Below are 18,782 nucleotides of genomic sequence, written 5' to 3' on the forward strand. Positions count from 1 at the left end.
ACTTACTATTAAAATTTATTCACATGAGTAGAGTTTTTAACATACAAACTGTTGATACCATACGAATTTCACAAGATCAATTAAAACATAAAAATGGATAAATAAGAAGTTTTTTGTGCCAGTTTTGATCTTTAGTGGTGCATTTGGATGAGGGTAAAAGTTTAGCAAAAGTTGGACCACATTTAGGAGGAATACCCTAAACACTTGATTGACTGAAAACGACTAGAAGCAACACATTAGTACTGCATTTGTAGTGTTTCATTTAATGGTAGCTTTTCTAGTTTAAGTAGTTCATTGCTAGTCTTCGTGTAATACATATTTAAAAGGAATTGAGTTAAAGTTCTTTAGTATTTATAAATTTCTCTTCTAAGCATAGTATAAGTGTTTTTGTTTACAACTTATAGTAGACGTGTTTTTTTCTTTCTAATTTACTGATATTCCCGTAGCCAAACAATTTAAACTTTTCGAGTTTGAGATCCATGACAATTAGGTCATGTCATTCAAGTATTGCAAAAAGAACATTAAAGTTACCAATCAGTACAATATTGGCTCACAATTAATCTAAACCGTCAAGTACTTAATCCTTGTTTTAGTAAGATGTAACAAACTTAGACTTTCTTTTTCTTACATATATACACGTGAGTTGTTGCATGTTACATGAACAACAAATAAGTGTTTCTTTTATAAATTGAAAAAAAAAAAAAAAAACCCCATACCTTCTACACATATGGTATGGAGATGAAAAGTACTTCAATATATAGTACTGTGCATGCAAAAATAAATAATTAAATCTATCAAATTCCCTCTGAGACTGCCGTGCATATGTGCCACGTACCCAGTCTGGTAGTATGGAGTGAATTTGATATTGTTCCATTCCTACCGTGGCAGATGGTGAATGGATTGGCTGCATGCACTGAATTGAGAGCATTGAACGGATACAAAGTTCACAGAGAAGAATATGTGAAGGTTGAAATTCAAGTCTCCATTATAAAGTATATTACCAAAAAGATTTATTCTTTATTCTTTTTATTTATTAGACTCGAATCCATGTATTTTTATTAGGGTTAGTAGTTTTATGCTAGTTCATCCAAATCTAGAAGGGTTGCCTCCTCCTAATTAGACTCCTCTTCCACCAACCTATATAATGACTATATATGCTTGACTAATTTCTTGTTAAATGGTTGATTAGATTTTGAGAAGTTGGTGTACAAATGGACCAAGATTCCAAGGGTCACGTGGGGAGAGATTCTTAGGTGCTCATAGTCGATCATGTACAACTATGGATCTTAATTATGTAATGAGAGATAAACACATGGTTGCATACAACTAATGATATGTTATCCCAAATTAGAGAGGATGCAAAAAATCAACCAGACTAGTTTTTGTTACATGAGTAGTGTATAACGATGTTCAGTCTCTTCATCCTAAACCCTAAACTCTATACAAATGAAGTTCTGCTTGATTGTTTGCATTTAGAGAGTCAATCTATATGATCTTTTGGTATGCATCGTAAGTTCAAAAGAAAAAAAAAAACAGTGTAGATATCTTGTGAGCGGTCCGCGGGAAATCATGATTTCGTCGTGGCCTACAAAATATTAGTTTTAGGTTGAACACTCTAATTTTGATACCATCTTCTATGCAATGAAACAGCGTTGGGAGTATATGCAAGTTGAGGTCGGCACGGAATCTAGTTTCGTAGAGAAAACTACATCTTTGAAGTTCGAAGTTGGAAAAAGGAGTCGAAAAAGTGTTCGATGATAATGGCATAAGCCGTAAAGGGTTGAAAACCGTCCAATATCTAGGAAGCTCTATAATGATTGGAATTCCCGACCTTTTTTTAACCCAAGAGACCGACCTAATTATCCAATATTGTTTTTAAATCACTTATTTATTTATTTATAATTTATCTAAATTATGAAGAAGGAGAATCGAACATGAGACCTCCGGTGCAAGAGACTACATTCTGAATAAATTGAGCTACAAATCAATTGCAACTAATTGTCCAATATACAATATACTTGGTATGTCACAATACTAAGTACTGTGTGAGTACGTGTAAAATTATATTGTACTTAACCACGTAATACTACAATATAGGAGCAATTTTTTCGCGATTTAAAAAAAAAAAAGGTCTGGTATTTGACTCTCATAGATATGAGTACGAAACTAAACACTTAAACTCACTTGGAGTATGGCTTGGCCCAAAAATCTTTACCTTTGTAAAGAAACTATTGTTATGTCAAGGAAAGAAATTATTTAATGTTGGGTCTTATTCCCGCCCTGCATAATTGGGGAGCTATTGGGCTGGAGCATTTCATCTTGGGCTTAAAAGAAATTTAGGCTATACTACTTCAATGAGTGCTTCTTTAGTGTACATGCCAAAATACACATGTTTAGCGGGGGCGGGAAGTTGTGTTGCTGATCAGATGGCGAACTGGAGTTTCAATTGTGATTTGGCAAACCTTGTTTTCCATGGTCCTTCTTCTTGGATTACATCTGCTCTTATGGATGATGTGCTTGGTATTTGTAATATGAGATATGATGGTTCAGATGATTTGAGTTAGGTTAGAGTTTTTGACCTTTTGGTTTTATCAAAATAAAAAATAAAAAAATACAAATGTTATTTACACATTTCTTTTTTCATCTGTTGGATCAACCTCAATGGTTGTAATTAAATCAAAGTTATATCACAACGGGTTCGATGAACCACCAGAAAAATTGTAACCCAACAACTTTCAACTCTCTCCATGGTTCTCTCCTCTCTGATGTCTTTCTCCTCCACTCCTCCACTCCTCCACTCCTCCTCCTCCTCCTAAGACAGAAGAATATTACAACCCCATCAAAAACGTAAAATATTTGATTTTGGTTCGATCTGATTAGTTCTATGTGGTTTAGGCTTGAATCCATTTGATTTATTTTTTTGTTAGGCTTGCCTCATTATAACTCGAAGCTCAAGCCTAAAACTCCCTCCAACACAAATCAATGAACGAACTCAACGATGAACACCAAAAAAGAAGTGAATGACAACGTTGTGGGTGTGGATGAAGACTACCAGAGTGTGACAATAATCAGGGAGGTTGAGATCGCAATGGAGATGAGGGAGACTGAGGCATGATTGCTTTCCGATACTGCAGTAAAGCACCATCTACAACTTATATAGAACGAGTTGATTATCACGTAACGGTCTAATTTAATAACATAACTTCATATATTAAAAAACTTGCACATTTAATTATTTTATTGAAATAGAATGTCACAATAACGAATAACACATTCTATATAATCATTCCTCACAATAAAATCCTCACAAGTCACAATAAAAATCATCAGGATCATCTCTTTTGGATATGGTGCTTGAAATATTCTCTCTTTTTTCTCCTCCTTTTTTCGTAGTCTCAATTTTTCTGAATATTTGACCAATAGAATATATGAATGAATGGTGAGAAGTCCCTCAAGAAACACGCCCACCACTCGTTCCAATCGAACCAAGGAGCCGCCCAAATCCACTCCTACCTCCCTTTCTTTCCACCAAAAAAATTTAAAACAAAAAATAATAATCATATCCAAATAAAAAAAATGCACACTACCCAGTTGCATTCTTCTCCTCTCCCTCACCAAATTCCATGGCCATTGGCCAAGAATCTACCTGAATAATTCCCTCTGGATTCTCAACCCTCTTTCTTCCTCCTCCTCCCCTCTCAGCCGCTGCCATCTCTCTCCACCTGAGACATGATTCCTTCTTACTGCCTATCTTCTGTAAGAACCACATCCAGACCAGAAGCATTCCTCCTCCACAATCCTCACCTCTACCTCCCAAAGCACCGCTCCATTTTCCTCCCAACAGAACCCTACTTTCCCAAGAAAGTCACAAACTTTCTCAGCTCCCAAACACCACTGCCCAAGTATTTTCTCCCCACTTTGAGGCTCAACAACTCCAAACTCTCACACCCTTTTGCCAGTTTATCCTCTTTCGCCGATGCCGAAGGCAAAAACGAAGAACAAAACCAAGATGTCAAAGCCGAACAACATCACGAAATCTCAGAAACAGGGGAGCAAACTGAGTCGCCGGGAATGGCGCAGGCCTTCCACATATCTTCCAGCACGGCCTCCGCCATTTCCATCTGCATAGCGTTTGCTGCTCTGAGCCTTCCGTTTTTCATGAAGTCTCTGGGGCAAGGGCTGACCTTGAAGACCAAGATGCTGTCTTATGCTACTCTGCTATTCGGGTTTTACATGGCGTGGAACATCGGAGCCAACGACGTGGCCAATGCCATGGGGACTTCGGTGGGTTCGGGAGCGCTGTCGCTGCGGCAGGCGGTGCTGACGGCGGCGGTGTTGGAATTCTCGGGGGCGTTTCTGATGGGGACTCATGTGACGAGCACAATGCAAAAGGGAATTCTTGTGGCAAATGTGTTTCAGGGGAAGGATACTCTGCTTTTTGCTGGTCTGCTTGGCTCTCTTGCTGCTGCTGGTACTTGGTTGCAGGTATATTTCTGTTAATCTTGTGTTTTCATTTGTGTAAAAATGTGATATTTAGTTAAAGTAAACAGTATCGGAGCTTTTTCGTTAAAAGTTTATTGTATTATGTTTTATTGGAATTTCAACAAAATAATTTTTTAGAAATGCCTCCAAAGGATGATAGATTTTTCATTGTGATCGGTATACGGGATGATACACTACGTGTCATTATACAAATGGTGAGATATGTGTGTTAAAATGTTAATAAGTTAAAAAATAAAATTTCTCACAACTTTTATAAAAACACGTGATGTATTACTTATGCTCCGATTACAATGAAAATTTTCTCCTCAACGACGGTGTTGCCTAAGTTTTCAATTTAGTTTTGAGCCTCTCTATACTTTCAATTAGTGTCAATCTCCCCCGACATTAGATTTGAATTACTACAAATGTATAAGTTTCCGATTCTTCTTAATTTTATGTCACAACTCGATTATCAGAATTTTCATATAATTATTTGTTCACTTAATAAAAGCATTTTACGGACGTACATGCCCCTAAAATTTACTTGCATGCATTGCATTGGGATGAAAAACAATAGTTGAAAGAAATAAAATAAACATAACTACATAGTCGACTAATTCACATGTGCTATTGAGTTGAGAGAAAGAGAAGATGACTTAACATAACATTGTAACAAAATTGATAGTTAGCGGGACATTGGCGTGAAAATTTAGAAAGATGAAAACTAAATTGAAAGTTCAGAGGGCAAAATGAAAGTGGTTTACAACTTAGGGGAGTTAGCATGTTGGTGTCTTTATTGTTTTCAAAATTCCTTCTCTTCATTTCCCAACTTATGGGATTAAATACTAAAATTTCCATGAGACAAAAGGGGAGACAGTTACAAGAACCTTTGGTGGACTTGGTACTAATCTCATATCCTCTTGGGAGACATGAAATTCAAGGATATTCTTCTTAGCCTAGTTGTGTACGATTTATTATTCGTTTCATAAGTTTATGTGCTACGTTGCCATGTTCTGTTCTTTCTTCCATCCACGAGTAATTGTTTTCTGCTAGTCAGGTTGCATCATCTTATGGCTGGCCGGTCTCGACAACGCACTGTATAGTTGGATCCATGGTCGGATTCGGACTTGTCTATGGCGGCCCAGGTGCTGTCTTCTGGAGTTCGTTGGCGAGGGTGATTTCGTCGTGGGTGATCTCGCCGTTCATCGGAGCACTGGTGTCCTTTCTTGTGTACAAATTCATTCGTAGGGTATGTTCTACTTCTTTGGAGATGCAACTAAACCGACTCTGTGCAGGACGTCTTGTTTTAATGAAAGATTGAGAAAACGTCACTTCTACTCAATTTTCTTCAACTTTGTTCTCTTCTATCGACGTGATTGAATGTTTTAGTGCTTCGAACTTGATTTTCTGTTTGAATTTGCGAATACAATGCTTAGTTCTTACTTCTTACAAGCCTTATTTTTCTCTATTCCTTTCAGTATGTGTACAGCGCTCCAAATCCGGGACAAGCTGCGGCTGCAGCAGCACCAATTGCTGTACTAGTCGGCGTAACTGGAATCTCATTCGCAGTCTTTCCTCTTGGAAAAAGCTTGCCTTTGGCTCTCGCCAAGGCTCTAGCATGTGGAGTTGCAGGTGCGGTCCTCTTGTACAGACTAATCCATAGGCAGCTAGGTCATCTCCTCGTCAAGTCCATGTCATCGGAAGCGGAGCAAACGGAGGGTACCATCCAGCAAAAAAATATCGGGTTTCTCTCTGATATTGCAGGTCCAACCGGTACACAGTTGGAAATAGTATATGGAGTTTTCGGATACATGCAAGTCCTCTCAGCCTGCTTCATGGCATTTGCTCATGGCGGGAATGATGTCTCAAACGCAATAGGTCCTTTGGCTGGTGCATTATCTATTCTTCATGGCTGCGCTAGTGGTCCGGAGATTGTTATTCCGACTGATGTTCTGGCATGGGGAGGATTCGGAATTGTAGCAGGTCTCACAATGTGGGGGTACAGGGTGATAGCAACGATTGGGAAGAAGATTACAGAACTGACACCAACGAGAGGATTTGCGGCTGAGTTTGCAGCGGCCTCGGTGGTTCTATTTGCTTCAAAGCTGGGACTGCCAATCTCCGCCACGCATACTCTGGTGGGCGCAGTCATGGGGGTGGGATTTGCAAGGGGGCTTAATAGAGTTAGAGCAGAAACCGTGAGGGAAATTGTGGCTTCTTGGGCTGTGACAATTCCTGCTGGTGCTTTCCTTTCAGTTTTATACACATGGATCTTTACCAAGCTTTTGTCTTATATTTTATGAGTCTACATTTGAAGATTGAAGTGATGAACATCTAATGTAAGTCATTAATTAAAAACAATCACTTCTTTTCCGAATTTGATTTGTCGAACTAATGATCCTGCTTGTTCTCAAAGCCTTTTTATTCTCAAATTTCTTTCATCGGGCGTTTCTTCTGTTTCAAGAATTATTAAAGACATGTATGTTCTTTGTGGCTGAATCTACCTACAAAATCTCTTGTGACAAAACTGATCTTCTATTTCCAGGGAAACATCAATATATTCAACGAATCTGACAGTGGAAAGTTGTTGAAAGAAACTGCTATGATTATCGTACACGAATAGTCTGATATAGAAAATAGAATATATTGCTGGAAAAACGGTACATTACTTATTACGGTGTATAAAATTTTTGATAAATCTCTCTCAGAATTTTCATGGAACCAAAAACATACTTGCAGTAGCAATATAACCACGTAGCAGAATCCGAACGCCAGGTTAACAGCATACAGAAAATCATGGAGAAAGCTCTTGCACAGAAGTGAGACTTGGCTCCCAATTTATTCCTCTACATGATCTTGTCCTCGGAAGTGGGGGAACAAAAGGCTTCTTTCCTCTGAAACCTTTTCTCCGTAAACATTTTGACCATCTTTCCTTGGAGACATAATATTCTTTATCGGAGCAAACAGAATCATCTGTGTCGGAACCTCCTGAATCCACGGTGTTCTTCCCATCCGGAGCCTCATCTTTGCCTTCAGCAGCTTCTTTGGCCTTCAATTTCTTTTGGTGTTTTTTCTTAATTTTCTGCGCTGTAGTACATGGTATCATGTAATACTTCTTACCAATCAACAGAATCTCATCTGGCCGTAAAAGGGCCTCCTGCGGATTTTTGAACACTTCTGGGCGGGCGACGCACAAACCAGGATACTTTTCCATCAACTGAGATGCAGGAACTACATTCTGGTACAGCTCCTCTCGACCGCCTGCATGAACTATCCTCACGAAAATATCCTTCGACTGCATGCTCAAGTCTAATGATATGGAAGCAGCATCTACTTCCTTTCTTTTGGATTTGTCATCCATGGAAGGTCCTGTCAACTGATTTCTGCCAGGATTCCGGGCTAGGCCTAACAACTGGATGCACCACTTCAGCATAGCCACGGTTAAAAGTAGCCCGATCAAAACGCTTTAGCATGGTCCATCGGTGGAAAGTGTGAGCATTCTATTGCCTTGATATTATTGAGCATTGGCCACACTGCATAGTTCCTGGTTTCTGGTTTTTTGTGGCCGGCTTTCCTTCATATAATATTCTGTTCCACAGGAAGCTGTGATGAAACCAAGGCTTCCATAGTTGCAAAATATGAGGAACAATTTTGTTGTCACTGTCGGATGTGAAAACCAAAGCAGATGCTAATGAATATAATAAACCACCAATTAGGACTCAAACTTTGTTTACTAAGTTGAACTCGTGCCGGCACATCCTTGTGCTGGTATCATATTCCCATAGGCCTGATAAAACCTGCCTTTCTAACTTCTTCAGTCTCCCGCTGATCCAATTGTTATGGAGAACCAAACAACCCCGCTTCGCACAGGCTGCCTTCACGTTTTTCCTCTGCCACAGGTCCAGATATGCACCATTTGGGAAGAGATCTCTATCCAAGAAATGGACAGTCAGATTTGTTTCAGGTTCCAAGCATCTATCGTCACCCACACGATTGGAACCCCCTTCTCCACATAGCGTGTCGTAGAAGCTTGGCTGCTCAGATAGACCCGAAGTTGCTGCATGTGCCACCACCTTCCTCATAGCATTGATTGTCGAACTATCAGAACGGGCAAAGTAAAAGCCAGAATTCAAGCGCCTAGGTACATTGATTGGTCCTTCATACAGAAAATACCACATAGGGGTTTTAGGTTGCTCGATTTAATTGCTAAGTAGTCACTCAGAACATTTATCCAGTTATATTCCAAACATCAGAGGACATTTTGTTTTCTCCTCCATGCTACGTGATTATATAACATAAAAAAAGAATACCTGTTTTGTTGAATTCATCGGACTGTGCTGCAAGAATAGCAGGGCCAAAGGAGTAGAGCAATGGCAGCGGATTTCCAAACCAATATACATCCACATCGCTAAGAAGCACGTTGTAACCCAGCATCAGTATCTTCAAAACCATCCGGGACTTCACTTTGGTCACCTTCTGAAAGCATTTTGTTCCAAAGTGGCAGTCACTGCTGATCTCACTCGGAGCTAATGGATCCCTGAAAACAGGGAGGCCCTAACAATAATACAAAATAGACAATCAAAACTACAACACATTTGATGTGGAGATCAATCTACAATACAGACTAGCTTCAACATTGAATTTCCATTTACCGAAATTTCACATAATAAATATAAAGATTACCTGCAAGACAGCAAACTCATATATTTCCTTGTCGAGGGCACAAATGATAAAATTTGTGATCCGCAGTTGGCGTAATCTGCACACCCAGCTCATGAGCATGTCCTTGTAACTATATCCAGCAGTAGCAAGCACAATTGTATTATTTTTGTCTGCATTTAATGGTAGTAGTGTCTCCAAGGAGAACGGAAGGTCTAATGGTTTCGAACGCTTTAGTGGAACCATCAGATAGCAATCTGACAACCAGCCTAGTGATTTAACACTGTCAACCAAACCCAAAGTTTTCTTCTTCCTCCAGGAACGCAATATCCTTCCTTTTCGTAATCTCCCTGCACTTTGGTATTCCATTGGACAAGCAATGTTTTCTGCTGTGTTTACGAAAGTATATTGCCCGTCACACTTCAAAAGCTTTGCTAGGCTAGAATGGTTAGTTTCATGATGAGACAATGATCCATATAGTGCCCCAAGGTGAGAATTTCCAGCATATTCCCAGCTTCTTTCAAAATTTGAAGCATTGGAAGATCCAACAGGCCAGTTAATCTGACGGTCCTGATCAATCAGATAGCAGCTTGAGACTGTCCAACTGGTATCAAATACAAACCTCAGTTCAGATGACAAGGCCTCATTAACGATCCAACTGTTGTGCACCCCTCTACCGTATAAGAAAGGAGGAAGGACTCCCGAATGTAGTGGCGTATCTCCATTATTCCATGCCATAAGCAACTTCCCTTCACAGGGAGTCCATTGCCAACTCTGACCAAAAATCTCCTGCAACTGATGGAAGAGAGCACAATATTAAGGGAGTTGTCCTGAATGGTCGATCAAATATCAGACCGGAATAAGTTACTTCATACCTCTTGTGTTCTCATCAATTCGCCACCCTCTCTTTGCCAATTTTTTCCATCCTCGTCCAAGTAGAATGGGAAGTAGGATGCATTTCGTGATGAAGCAACTAGAAGCCAATCTCGGTCAAGTGTGTAAGCATAGTTCAGGGTGGAAACAAAGTCAGGTAAAACAATGGTTTCAGGATCAACCAGAACAGAAATGTCCGTTATAAAGGACTGTGATCTTGCCATCATCGAATGAAAAAATGGTGTACCGAGGAACCTAGACCGACACAGATGACAGACACATATCAGACGGCAATAAATATACGCCAGTTCTAGCTCCAACTACATTACTCGTCGAGGATTTCCTGAAGCCTGAACTAGTCATCAAAAACCTTCTTTTGGAGTAAACCGCCTGATATACAGGCACGTTCGATGACCATTTCGATTTTTTTTCTTCCTTTATTAATTCAATCATCAGAAATTCACTACAAACATTTATGTTCAACTAAATGGGTTTTATTTGAATAAAGTAAAGAGCAAGAAATGAATGAAAAAGTAATAGGCTTACGTGAAATCGATGTTAGGATCGACCAAAACCCGCAAACCAAACGCTCCGGCAAAGGAAACAGCAGAAGGGTCCCTGCTGAAGAGCACAACTGTAATCTGTGGAGACAATGCAAGCCATGAGCGAACAGCCAGACTCTGCCTACCCCCAACAGAACCAGCAAAAGGCGCAGGCGCCGAGAATATAGTAATCCTAGGAGTGTCCAAACCTCCGCCAGCCCGTTGACCGAGCTGGGGCCTCATGATCTGATCCTTGAGGGAAGGAAAGCATTGAGTGGCATACAGGGAGAGGGCAATTAGCGCCAACCCAGTTAGCCAAATCGACCATAAACTCCATACTCCCACCTGAAATGCCTGCAAAACCCGAAAACAAAAACAAGAACAAGATTTGATGCTTTTTGTTTGTGAAACAATGGCAGAGAGAATGAAACATTGTAAGAAGCAGGGGAGTTTGTGACCTTCATTCGACGTGGAGTTGTCAACAACAACGTAAGAAAATGATGATTTTGTTTTGTTGTATGAATCGCAAGCTGAGCTGAATATAAATGTAGAGAGAGAGAGAGAGAGTATGGAACTTTAACAGAAGAAGAGGAGAGAGAGAGAGAGAGGAGAGGTGGGAGAGTAACGAACGCACCAGGTGGGCAGGCAGCATCGCGCGCACCAAGGACAAAGGCCGTGCGGGATCCATGTGAGTTGTGCGACTTGTCGTATTCCGCACGTCAGATTCCAATCTAAGTCACCTTTTCCTCCATTTCATGTGCTTCTTTGAATCTTGAACTCATCAGAGTCAACGATATCAGGCCCCAAAGCCTGCGGCGTCGTTTCGCTTCATCATTTTTTGTGACTATTTATTACGCACTTCCACCCAATTCTGGTTAACGTATTTTTAGATGCATACGTGGCATAATCAAAACCGTTCACTTTTTTTTATTTGTCACTTAAAATTACCTTGGCAAGAATCTATTAAAGATGAGTGACACAATTGATATGATCATTCATAAGAACATGACCAGATGATCTTAAATTTAATGAAAAAACTAATTAAAAATACTTGAAAACTTTGAGTTTTAACGATAAAGACAAAATAAAAGGTAAAATAAATAGTACCAAGATTGATTTTTCGTTAAAATAAACAGTACCATAAATTTTTCGTTAAAGTTTCTTAAATTTAATTGATTTTCTTTGAACGATTCTAATTATAATATTATACGATTTAAAATCCATTAATCACAACGCATTTATTTTCTTCTACCAAAAACTACGATTACACATCATCTGGGTCGAATCATAAAAACGCATCATATTTTTTATCCTTTAGTCACAATCCGGGGGTAGGAACATTGGAGCAATTCATAAGACCCGAAACCACAAATCGCTATGCCACAAAACCGTAATTATAATTCCTACGAAACCACCAGCAGTTCATCCACATTACCAACCGGACTCAAGCTGTCGTGCATGCTGTGCCATACTGCCATTATCCTCGGTACTAAATGGAACCATTCAACAAAGTACACCGATTTCGTAATTGGAACAATACCCAACTGCGGTGGCTGAACATGGTGCACCGGCTTTGTTGCGAAACTCAGTTCCACCGCGCATCTGATTCTTCAGTATTGGACATAATTCTGGCTCTCTATCGCTGTAGGATCCTTCCTCCAATCATCTCTGCCGCCGCACAGGTGATCTGGATCTTGACCTTCTTCCCCTGCATATTAATTAGAACAGTTAAAACAGACCAGACGGTGATTAGAGTTGTAGAAGCGGAAGCCTAGCAATATCACCTGAGTAGTTGCTTATTGATAGAGCTGTATATGTCTGAAAAACAATACACAACAAAGATTTCATGGCAACATACATACCTGCTCGTCTCAAGAGAAGAATAAGGAGAATGCCTGCGCTGAGAATGCTTGCTATGTGGAGACCGCGAAACTTGTCTAGAAACGAAAACATCCATGATACTTATTTGGTAAGTTTAAACATGCATTGTTCAGAAGAGAAATGCTCAGCCTTTTGCAGAGCCATACTTGATAAGGAGTGACCCATTAGAACATATTTTTCGGCTTCTAATGACTATGTAAAGAGCCTATATGAACAAGTCATAATTCTCAAAAGGGTTTAGAAAACAAAGGTTTAAGCTTTTCTCTGCACATTACTATGTGTCAACTGTAACTAGACATAAAACAAGTTCCAAATGGTAAAACTGACAAAGACATCCAGGATACCGACTCTCATCACCACAATTATGTTTTTGCTGCAGCATTGCATACAAGGTTACCAAGATCCAAATGATTGATCATTATTCATATAGGCAATAAAACAATATCCAAATGAAATTGATTTCAACAACGGTACTTGACAATTTACAATGAAACCATGTATACATTTTCACTCTTCATTCAGAATTTTAGTTTTTATTTCTGACCTTGTAAATCAATTCAAAATAAAAGAGCTAAACATATTAGACGTTTCATAACCTCAAAATGTTAAGTCAGTAAAATCATTCACAAAAGCAAAAGAGAATGCTGAAAGATTTACAAATTCTTATACAAAAAAAGGGAAAACATTAGTGCAATGTAATTGCAAAAATAAAATACACTGATTTACTGCAAAGTATAAAAAATAAACCATCACAATAAAGTTCCAATCTCACACAACAGTCACATTGGAGCCACAAAAGTACCTCAGATGAATAGATTTAATATCAGTTCATTTTGTATCTTTTAGCTTTTGAATTAACCTGCTAATGGCATTATTTTTAGTTTACATTGATTTCTGTATAAAACTTTGACACAAGAGGACAACAGTCCAAAACATATTATCAATTTCGATCTATCGGATCTTTGTAAAACTCAATGGTATGAACCTTACAATGCAACAAAGAAAAAAAAATGAAGAAAAGAACTCATAAATGGTACCTTCTCCTTGACCTGACGGGTGATGGTGATAAGTTACGTCTCCTTGAATGCCGCTTCCTGCCACATTATATTATATGAATCACAGCGTAATAATAGTTGCACTGAAAAAGAAATAATCAGATGATCAAAATGGAGAACCTTTTAGAATCATCAGAAGCTTCATCACTTGAATCATCCTTGCTGTTTCTTCCTCTACTGCCAACAGAAGAGGAGCGCCTTCTCTTGTGCCTGCTTGAGTCAGTAGAATGTTTATGTCTTGATCTATCGCCCTCCTTATCCTTTGTCCGTTCTCTTTTCCTGTCCTTATCTTCTTTAGCACCCGCCCTATGGAGTCGCTCTGTTTCTCTTCTACCCTCCTTGGCATCAGCATGGGAAGACCTTTTTCTTGACTCAGATTCCTTCACACTTTGCTCTTTCACCTTTACTTGTGAGCCATTCCGATCATCTGCCCTTTCCTTTCTAGGATACTGTCCCTTACGATTCTCATCACCCTTATCATCTGTCCTAATCTTACCACTTTCTACCTCCTTATTGATGTCTTTCACAAAACTCTTTTTACTCTCATCTCGATCATGCTTATCGGGTTTCATCCTGGACTCCATAACTTGTGGGTCATCTTTTGGTGTGGTTTTCACATTGACATTTTCTTTGGGTAGTTCAGGTTTGAATATTCCTACGGTATCATTCAACCTAGAGGCAGTAGTTCCATCTGGCAGATTTCTATCACCATTACTATCATCATGCTTGTGTCTATTATAGGACTCAAGTGAACTGGTTTTGCCCCGTCCACTCTCCAAAATTGTCTGACTTTTACTATGCTCCTGAAGCTCTACAGAAGAACGGTCATTTACAGTGGCATCATGCCTATCATTTGAAGGCTTTTTGACAGATGACTGCTGAAGCATAGCATCTTTCCCAGAATTTGGCATGCCAGAACTCTGAATATCACTATCTTCATCCTCATCATCTGTAGCATAATCTGCAAGACCCAATACATCACCAGGTAAAGTAGGACTGGATTTGACATCTTCAGTCTCATATTCCTTAGACTTGGCCCCAATTAGAACTTTTGCAGAAGCCTTGGGAGCTGTAACTGCTGGCGGAGATGGCAATACCTTATGGTTTGAAGTGGGTGTGCTCTGTTCAACTGTAACAAATGACACAATTGGTTAAATTCTTTCCTCTTTTGAGAAAAAAAAAAAAAGAATGCTAGACTAAACAAACAACATTATATATATCAGCACAAATCTAAGGAGCAATTATGGTACAATTACCTTCAACTGTCAGATCATCTTCAGTAAGAACTTTTGTAGCAATTTCATCAAACAGCTCATCAGTAACCTGACAGAAACATATTAGTTAAAGGTACAGTATAATGGAGTTAAATAAGCAATCTGCACTCCTAAACACTGCAACCTTCAGGAAAACTTCAGTTAGGATATGCTTTATTTCTTGGTTAATTGCTACAGTCCTAGCAGCTTCCACTTGATCCTACAAAACAAAAAGATATGGCATGTTAATCCCACAATGAAAATGAAAAGCTAGCAATTATTATGGGATGTATATATGGACAAAGAAAAAAAAACTGCACTTTTTTAGAAAGTACAGTTCACTAGAGGTGAGTGGGACTTCAGATGCAAAATGAATCTTCTTCTGGTGAGAAAAAAACCTCATCATCCTCTTCTTCTGTTGATTTAGAAGAATCGATGCTCTTGCTGTCTGCTTGATCACCTTTCACAGAAGATCTATCAAAACCTTCATCCTCAACAGATTGAGTTTCCTCCTTAGGATGGCCCATAGACGTACTTGTGATGACTGCTTTCTTAATTTCGTCTCTAAGCCAACTAGGCACTGGAGCCTGGCATAAATTTCAGGAGCAGATTGAATAACAATCATGTAACTCACCATAAAGTATAAACATATGTTAACAATGGCAAAGTTTTACCTTTTTGGGGCGCTCAGTAACTGTGGAAACTCCATATGCATCACCAGGGATGGTTCCTGCAGTGAGAGCAAAGGGCATTGCAGCAGATGGGAAACTTCCAAACGAATGTGGAGCATGCCCAGGAACAGGAGAGGGTATTGCATTAGAGGGATCATGCTGCAGAATTAAACAAATGTCAGCACACATTCATACGAAGGCCTTAGAACTGAAGAAAGACACATGAAACCAGAATTAACACCTGTAGTGGAACTGGAACATTATGAGGATAACCTACACCAGGTGCAACAGAACTAGGCCAGGTATTCATGGAGGGTGCTGTGGTCGCTGGGTCGACACCTCTTATAGTTCCATGTGAATCAGTATAAGCATAGCTGGACTGCATGTGTGGACCATGATCAGAGCTAAACCCGGGTGCAAATTCTAAAGGCTGGTCAGCAACATTGGTTGTTGGATCAGCAGACTGACTGTCATAGGCAAAAGGAAAGGGCTGCGATGGCTGTATGTGATGTTGTCCTTCCTGAGCTGCAGTCCCTTCATTGCCTGCCATTCAAGTAAATAGTCAAACAGCAAATCAAGACTTTTTAGGGGTGAAATATCCTTGGCACAAATAAGGGTACAAATTTGCTACTAGGAATTGGATCTTTCCGGTTACACAAGCAAAGCTCATCTCTTTTGTATGAATTCTTAAGACACCATGCACCATAAAAATCCAATGAAAATGTGAGAACAAAGATGTAACCAGACTCTAAAATCTTATTCTATTTCAACTACAAGTATTAGAATAGGATAATTATTCTCTTTCTAATCTCAACAGAAGCTGATTAAGGGAGGCATATTATGTCCCAAAACCCATTTATATTACCACGAATCCAACTCGGAGAATCTGTACAGGGAAGATGGAGTTATTGACAATGGAGAAGGTCAGCACTCAATCAAATGGAAAATGCATTCTTTCTCTACATGGTAAGACTCCTCCAGCTTAAAAAGAGAACATAATTTAATTGGCGAAGTACTATAACAGTGTATCTGATTGGGTATGAGTCAATTACTCTAACCTCCTTTGAACTTTGCACCAATCGCTTGCTAAGGTGTCTCTTGCAATTAAAAGAAATTTAATTTACAACTATTCCCCAAAAAAAGAATGTTGTTAGGATGTGGGCAAACAAATATTTTATACTCCAACACTCCCCGACTAATGTGGGTCTCACCGCACTTCTTGCTTAAACCAACATGTGAAATTCGTAAATTACAAAGGCTTGCAAGGATTCACACATAATAAGCTTTGTTATATTCTACCAATTTGTAGTCAATTATATATTAGAGAGGTAGCAACAAGTCTTGCAAGGGAGTTTGGAGTAATATACTCTGTCCCTTTTTTACCATTAATTCAGCCACAGATATATTCTAATGTTGTAATTTCCTGTCGGATTCTCATTGTTATAATTATTATTTTAAAAGTATCCAGATGGAGGCCTACACCTGCACAAAGAGTGTCAAGTTTATGCATTTCATTGCATTACATCTCATAACCAACTGCAAAAAATGGTATTAGGATTACGAAAAAGAAACTCAGCATCCATTCAATATAGATAATTAATGAATGAGAACAGTTATCTCAAACCAAAAAAAGGGAGAAGAAGGAGAGCCACATAACCAGTCAGTATCAACCACCTACTTGTACCAAGATTAAGATTAATTTGGTTGAAATAATCACAGCTAAAAAGAAGCAACGTCCAACTAAGATTTTAAAGATACTTTAATGATCTGAATGGAAGGTGCCATATTTGGTAATATTGAAAAAAATCCAGAATGTCAAACTAAATAGTAAAATTGAGTTCCATAACAGCAGTTGTGGAACACAAGCTTCACATGCAAAGCCAATACCATTTGAATTATTACCTGTAACAGAAGAATAACTATAAGGTACCTCCTGCTGATGGACAGATGAACTTGTAGATAGGCTTCCTTGATGGTGAAACACAGCATTCGCGTCCCCAGCTGGCGTTCCATCTCCAACAGTGTGATGAGCATAAGAAGATAGTTCAGAGCCGACAGATGAAGTCTCCTGGGAACGAATTCCCGGTGGGTAGTGTGTTGGAGCGCCTGAAACTGGAACCTGTTGATAGCTAGATGTAGAAAATGACTGATGGTGACTTCCAGAATAATGCGGGTCAACATTGTGGGGATACTGTTCGTGATAATGACTTTGTTCTTCTAATCTCCCCGCCGGTGGAAACTGCACCTGTTGATGTTGATTCTCCATTGTTCTGGCATCTGCCCATGCCTTAGCCTTGGCTTCCCAATCTTGATTATTTTGGGCTACCATTACAAAAAAATCAAAATTAATTCATTGCCATTAACCCGCAAAAAGCAGAAACTACTATTCCCAGCAACGTTTTGTCTTTACACTAGATCAAATAAGCAATTGGATAGTTGCACAAATAGGACCTTGAGTTTGTTTTACTGCACAAAGGAACTAATTCCGCTGAACAGATTAAGTGGATGACAGAGATATAACGGGGAACATGGTGTTTTACTGCATATTCAACAAACAAAATTGTGGTTTATATAAAATGTGATTTAAACAGAACTCACCTGCGTAATTCGGCCAACTCGGAGGAGCGGCTCCCCACTCCTGCAAAGGTTTATGCTTTGCGTTAGAACATCAGCATTACACTATGCCAAATAACTTTTACCCCAAATATTGATACAGCGATTGTTTTAATCATAATAACGTCAAGATTCAAGCATACCCAACAAGTTCAAACTACCAAAAATAATCAATTTATCAACATCAGAGATCAGACCCACATGCATACATATACATATACAAATATATATATATATAGAGAGAGAGTTGAGGGGATACCTGGGTGTGTTGAGGATAAGAATGGGGAGGAGGGCGGGGCGGAGGGGGAGGCAGGTGAGGGTGAGATTGATGAGGAGGAGCGGCAGGGGGAGGAGGGAAGTGGGCGTGATTTGGGGGATGTGCAGGATAAGGGTGAGGGGGCGGAGGATAAGAGCCCGGAGGAGGGAGATGCTCGGCGTAAGGCGGTGGTGGAGGTGGTGGGTACTGGTACTGATTGGGGTACCACTGTGGCCTCGGCTGCTGCTGTTGCTGCTGGTAGTGATAGGGATCCGACGTGGAAGGTGGTTGCGGCGGCGGGGGCGGTCTCAGGTACCGCTGCTGCGCTTGATACGAATCCATTGCGTTTCCTTTTGGATTTTTGGCCTCCTTTTTCCTCTTTTTTTCTTATTAATTCGTCTTTTTCCTTTTCTTTTTCTGTTATTTATTGCTTTTGACAAATGGGGGGCTGAAGGGGATTTCGATTTGCAGCGAGGGTTTGCACCAAGTGCAGTGTA

At 39.5% G+C, this 18,782-nt stretch overlaps 4 protein-coding genes across 5 annotated transcripts; 1 reads left to right on the plus strand and 3 right to left on the minus strand.

Moving 5' to 3' along the window:
* Window positions 1-3,421: 3,421 nt before the first annotated feature.
* Window positions 3,422-6,859, plus strand: LOC126597598 (inorganic phosphate transporter 2-1, chloroplastic-like). The gene is made up of 3 exons (XM_050264394.1): window positions 3,422-4,485; window positions 5,540-5,731; window positions 5,961-6,859. Exons 1-3 carry the CDS (start codon window positions 3,730-3,732, stop codon window positions 6,783-6,785), a joined length of 1,773 nt encoding a protein of 590 aa, XP_050120351.1. The 5' UTR covers window positions 3,422-3,729; the 3' UTR covers window positions 6,786-6,859.
* Window positions 6,860-7,107: 248 nt separating this feature from the next.
* On the minus strand, window positions 7,108-8,043 carry LOC126597599 (uncharacterized). Its single transcript, XM_050264395.1, has one exon. It carries the CDS (start codon window positions 7,913-7,915, stop codon window positions 7,277-7,279), a length of 639 nt encoding a protein of 212 aa, XP_050120352.1. The 5' UTR covers window positions 7,916-8,043; the 3' UTR covers window positions 7,108-7,276.
* Window positions 8,044-8,190: 147 nt separating this feature from the next.
* On the minus strand, window positions 8,191-11,594 carry LOC126597597 (beta-arabinofuranosyltransferase RAY1). Its single transcript, XM_050264393.1, has 6 exons — window positions 11,015-11,594; window positions 10,561-10,910; window positions 10,017-10,269; window positions 9,166-9,936; window positions 8,793-9,036; window positions 8,191-8,638 (listed from the first exon to the last, which is right to left on the minus strand). Exons 1-6 carry the CDS (start codon window positions 11,018-11,020, stop codon window positions 8,202-8,204), a joined length of 2,061 nt encoding a protein of 686 aa, XP_050120350.1. The 5' UTR covers window positions 11,021-11,594; the 3' UTR covers window positions 8,191-8,201.
* Window positions 11,595-11,768: 174 nt separating this feature from the next.
* LOC126597596 (uncharacterized) lies at window positions 11,769-18,781 on the minus strand. Of its 2 annotated transcripts, XM_050264392.1 has the most exons (12): window positions 18,289-18,780; window positions 18,015-18,054; window positions 17,319-17,738; window positions 15,658-15,959; window positions 15,420-15,575; window positions 15,144-15,332; window positions 14,891-14,965; window positions 14,749-14,815; window positions 13,613-14,621; window positions 13,475-13,531; window positions 12,419-12,493; window positions 11,769-12,264 (listed from the first exon to the last, which is right to left on the minus strand). In XM_050264392.1, the coding sequence occupies exons 1-12, from the start codon at window positions 18,625-18,627 to the stop codon at window positions 12,219-12,221; spliced, it is 2,775 nt and encodes a 924-aa protein (XP_050120349.1). In that variant the 5' UTR covers window positions 18,628-18,780; the 3' UTR covers window positions 11,769-12,218. The 2 variants fall into 2 exon arrangements, with proteins under 2 accessions (XP_050120349.1, XP_050120348.1); XM_050264391.1 differs by having other exon boundaries at window positions 11,933-12,493; window positions 18,289-18,781.
* Between the last annotated feature and the right edge of the window lies 1 nt (window position 18,782).

Source organism: Malus sylvestris, chromosome 13, assembly GCF_916048215.2.
Source record: "Malus sylvestris chromosome 13, drMalSylv7.2, whole genome shotgun sequence".
NCBI lineage: Eukaryota > Viridiplantae > Streptophyta > Magnoliopsida > Rosales > Rosaceae > Malus > Malus sylvestris.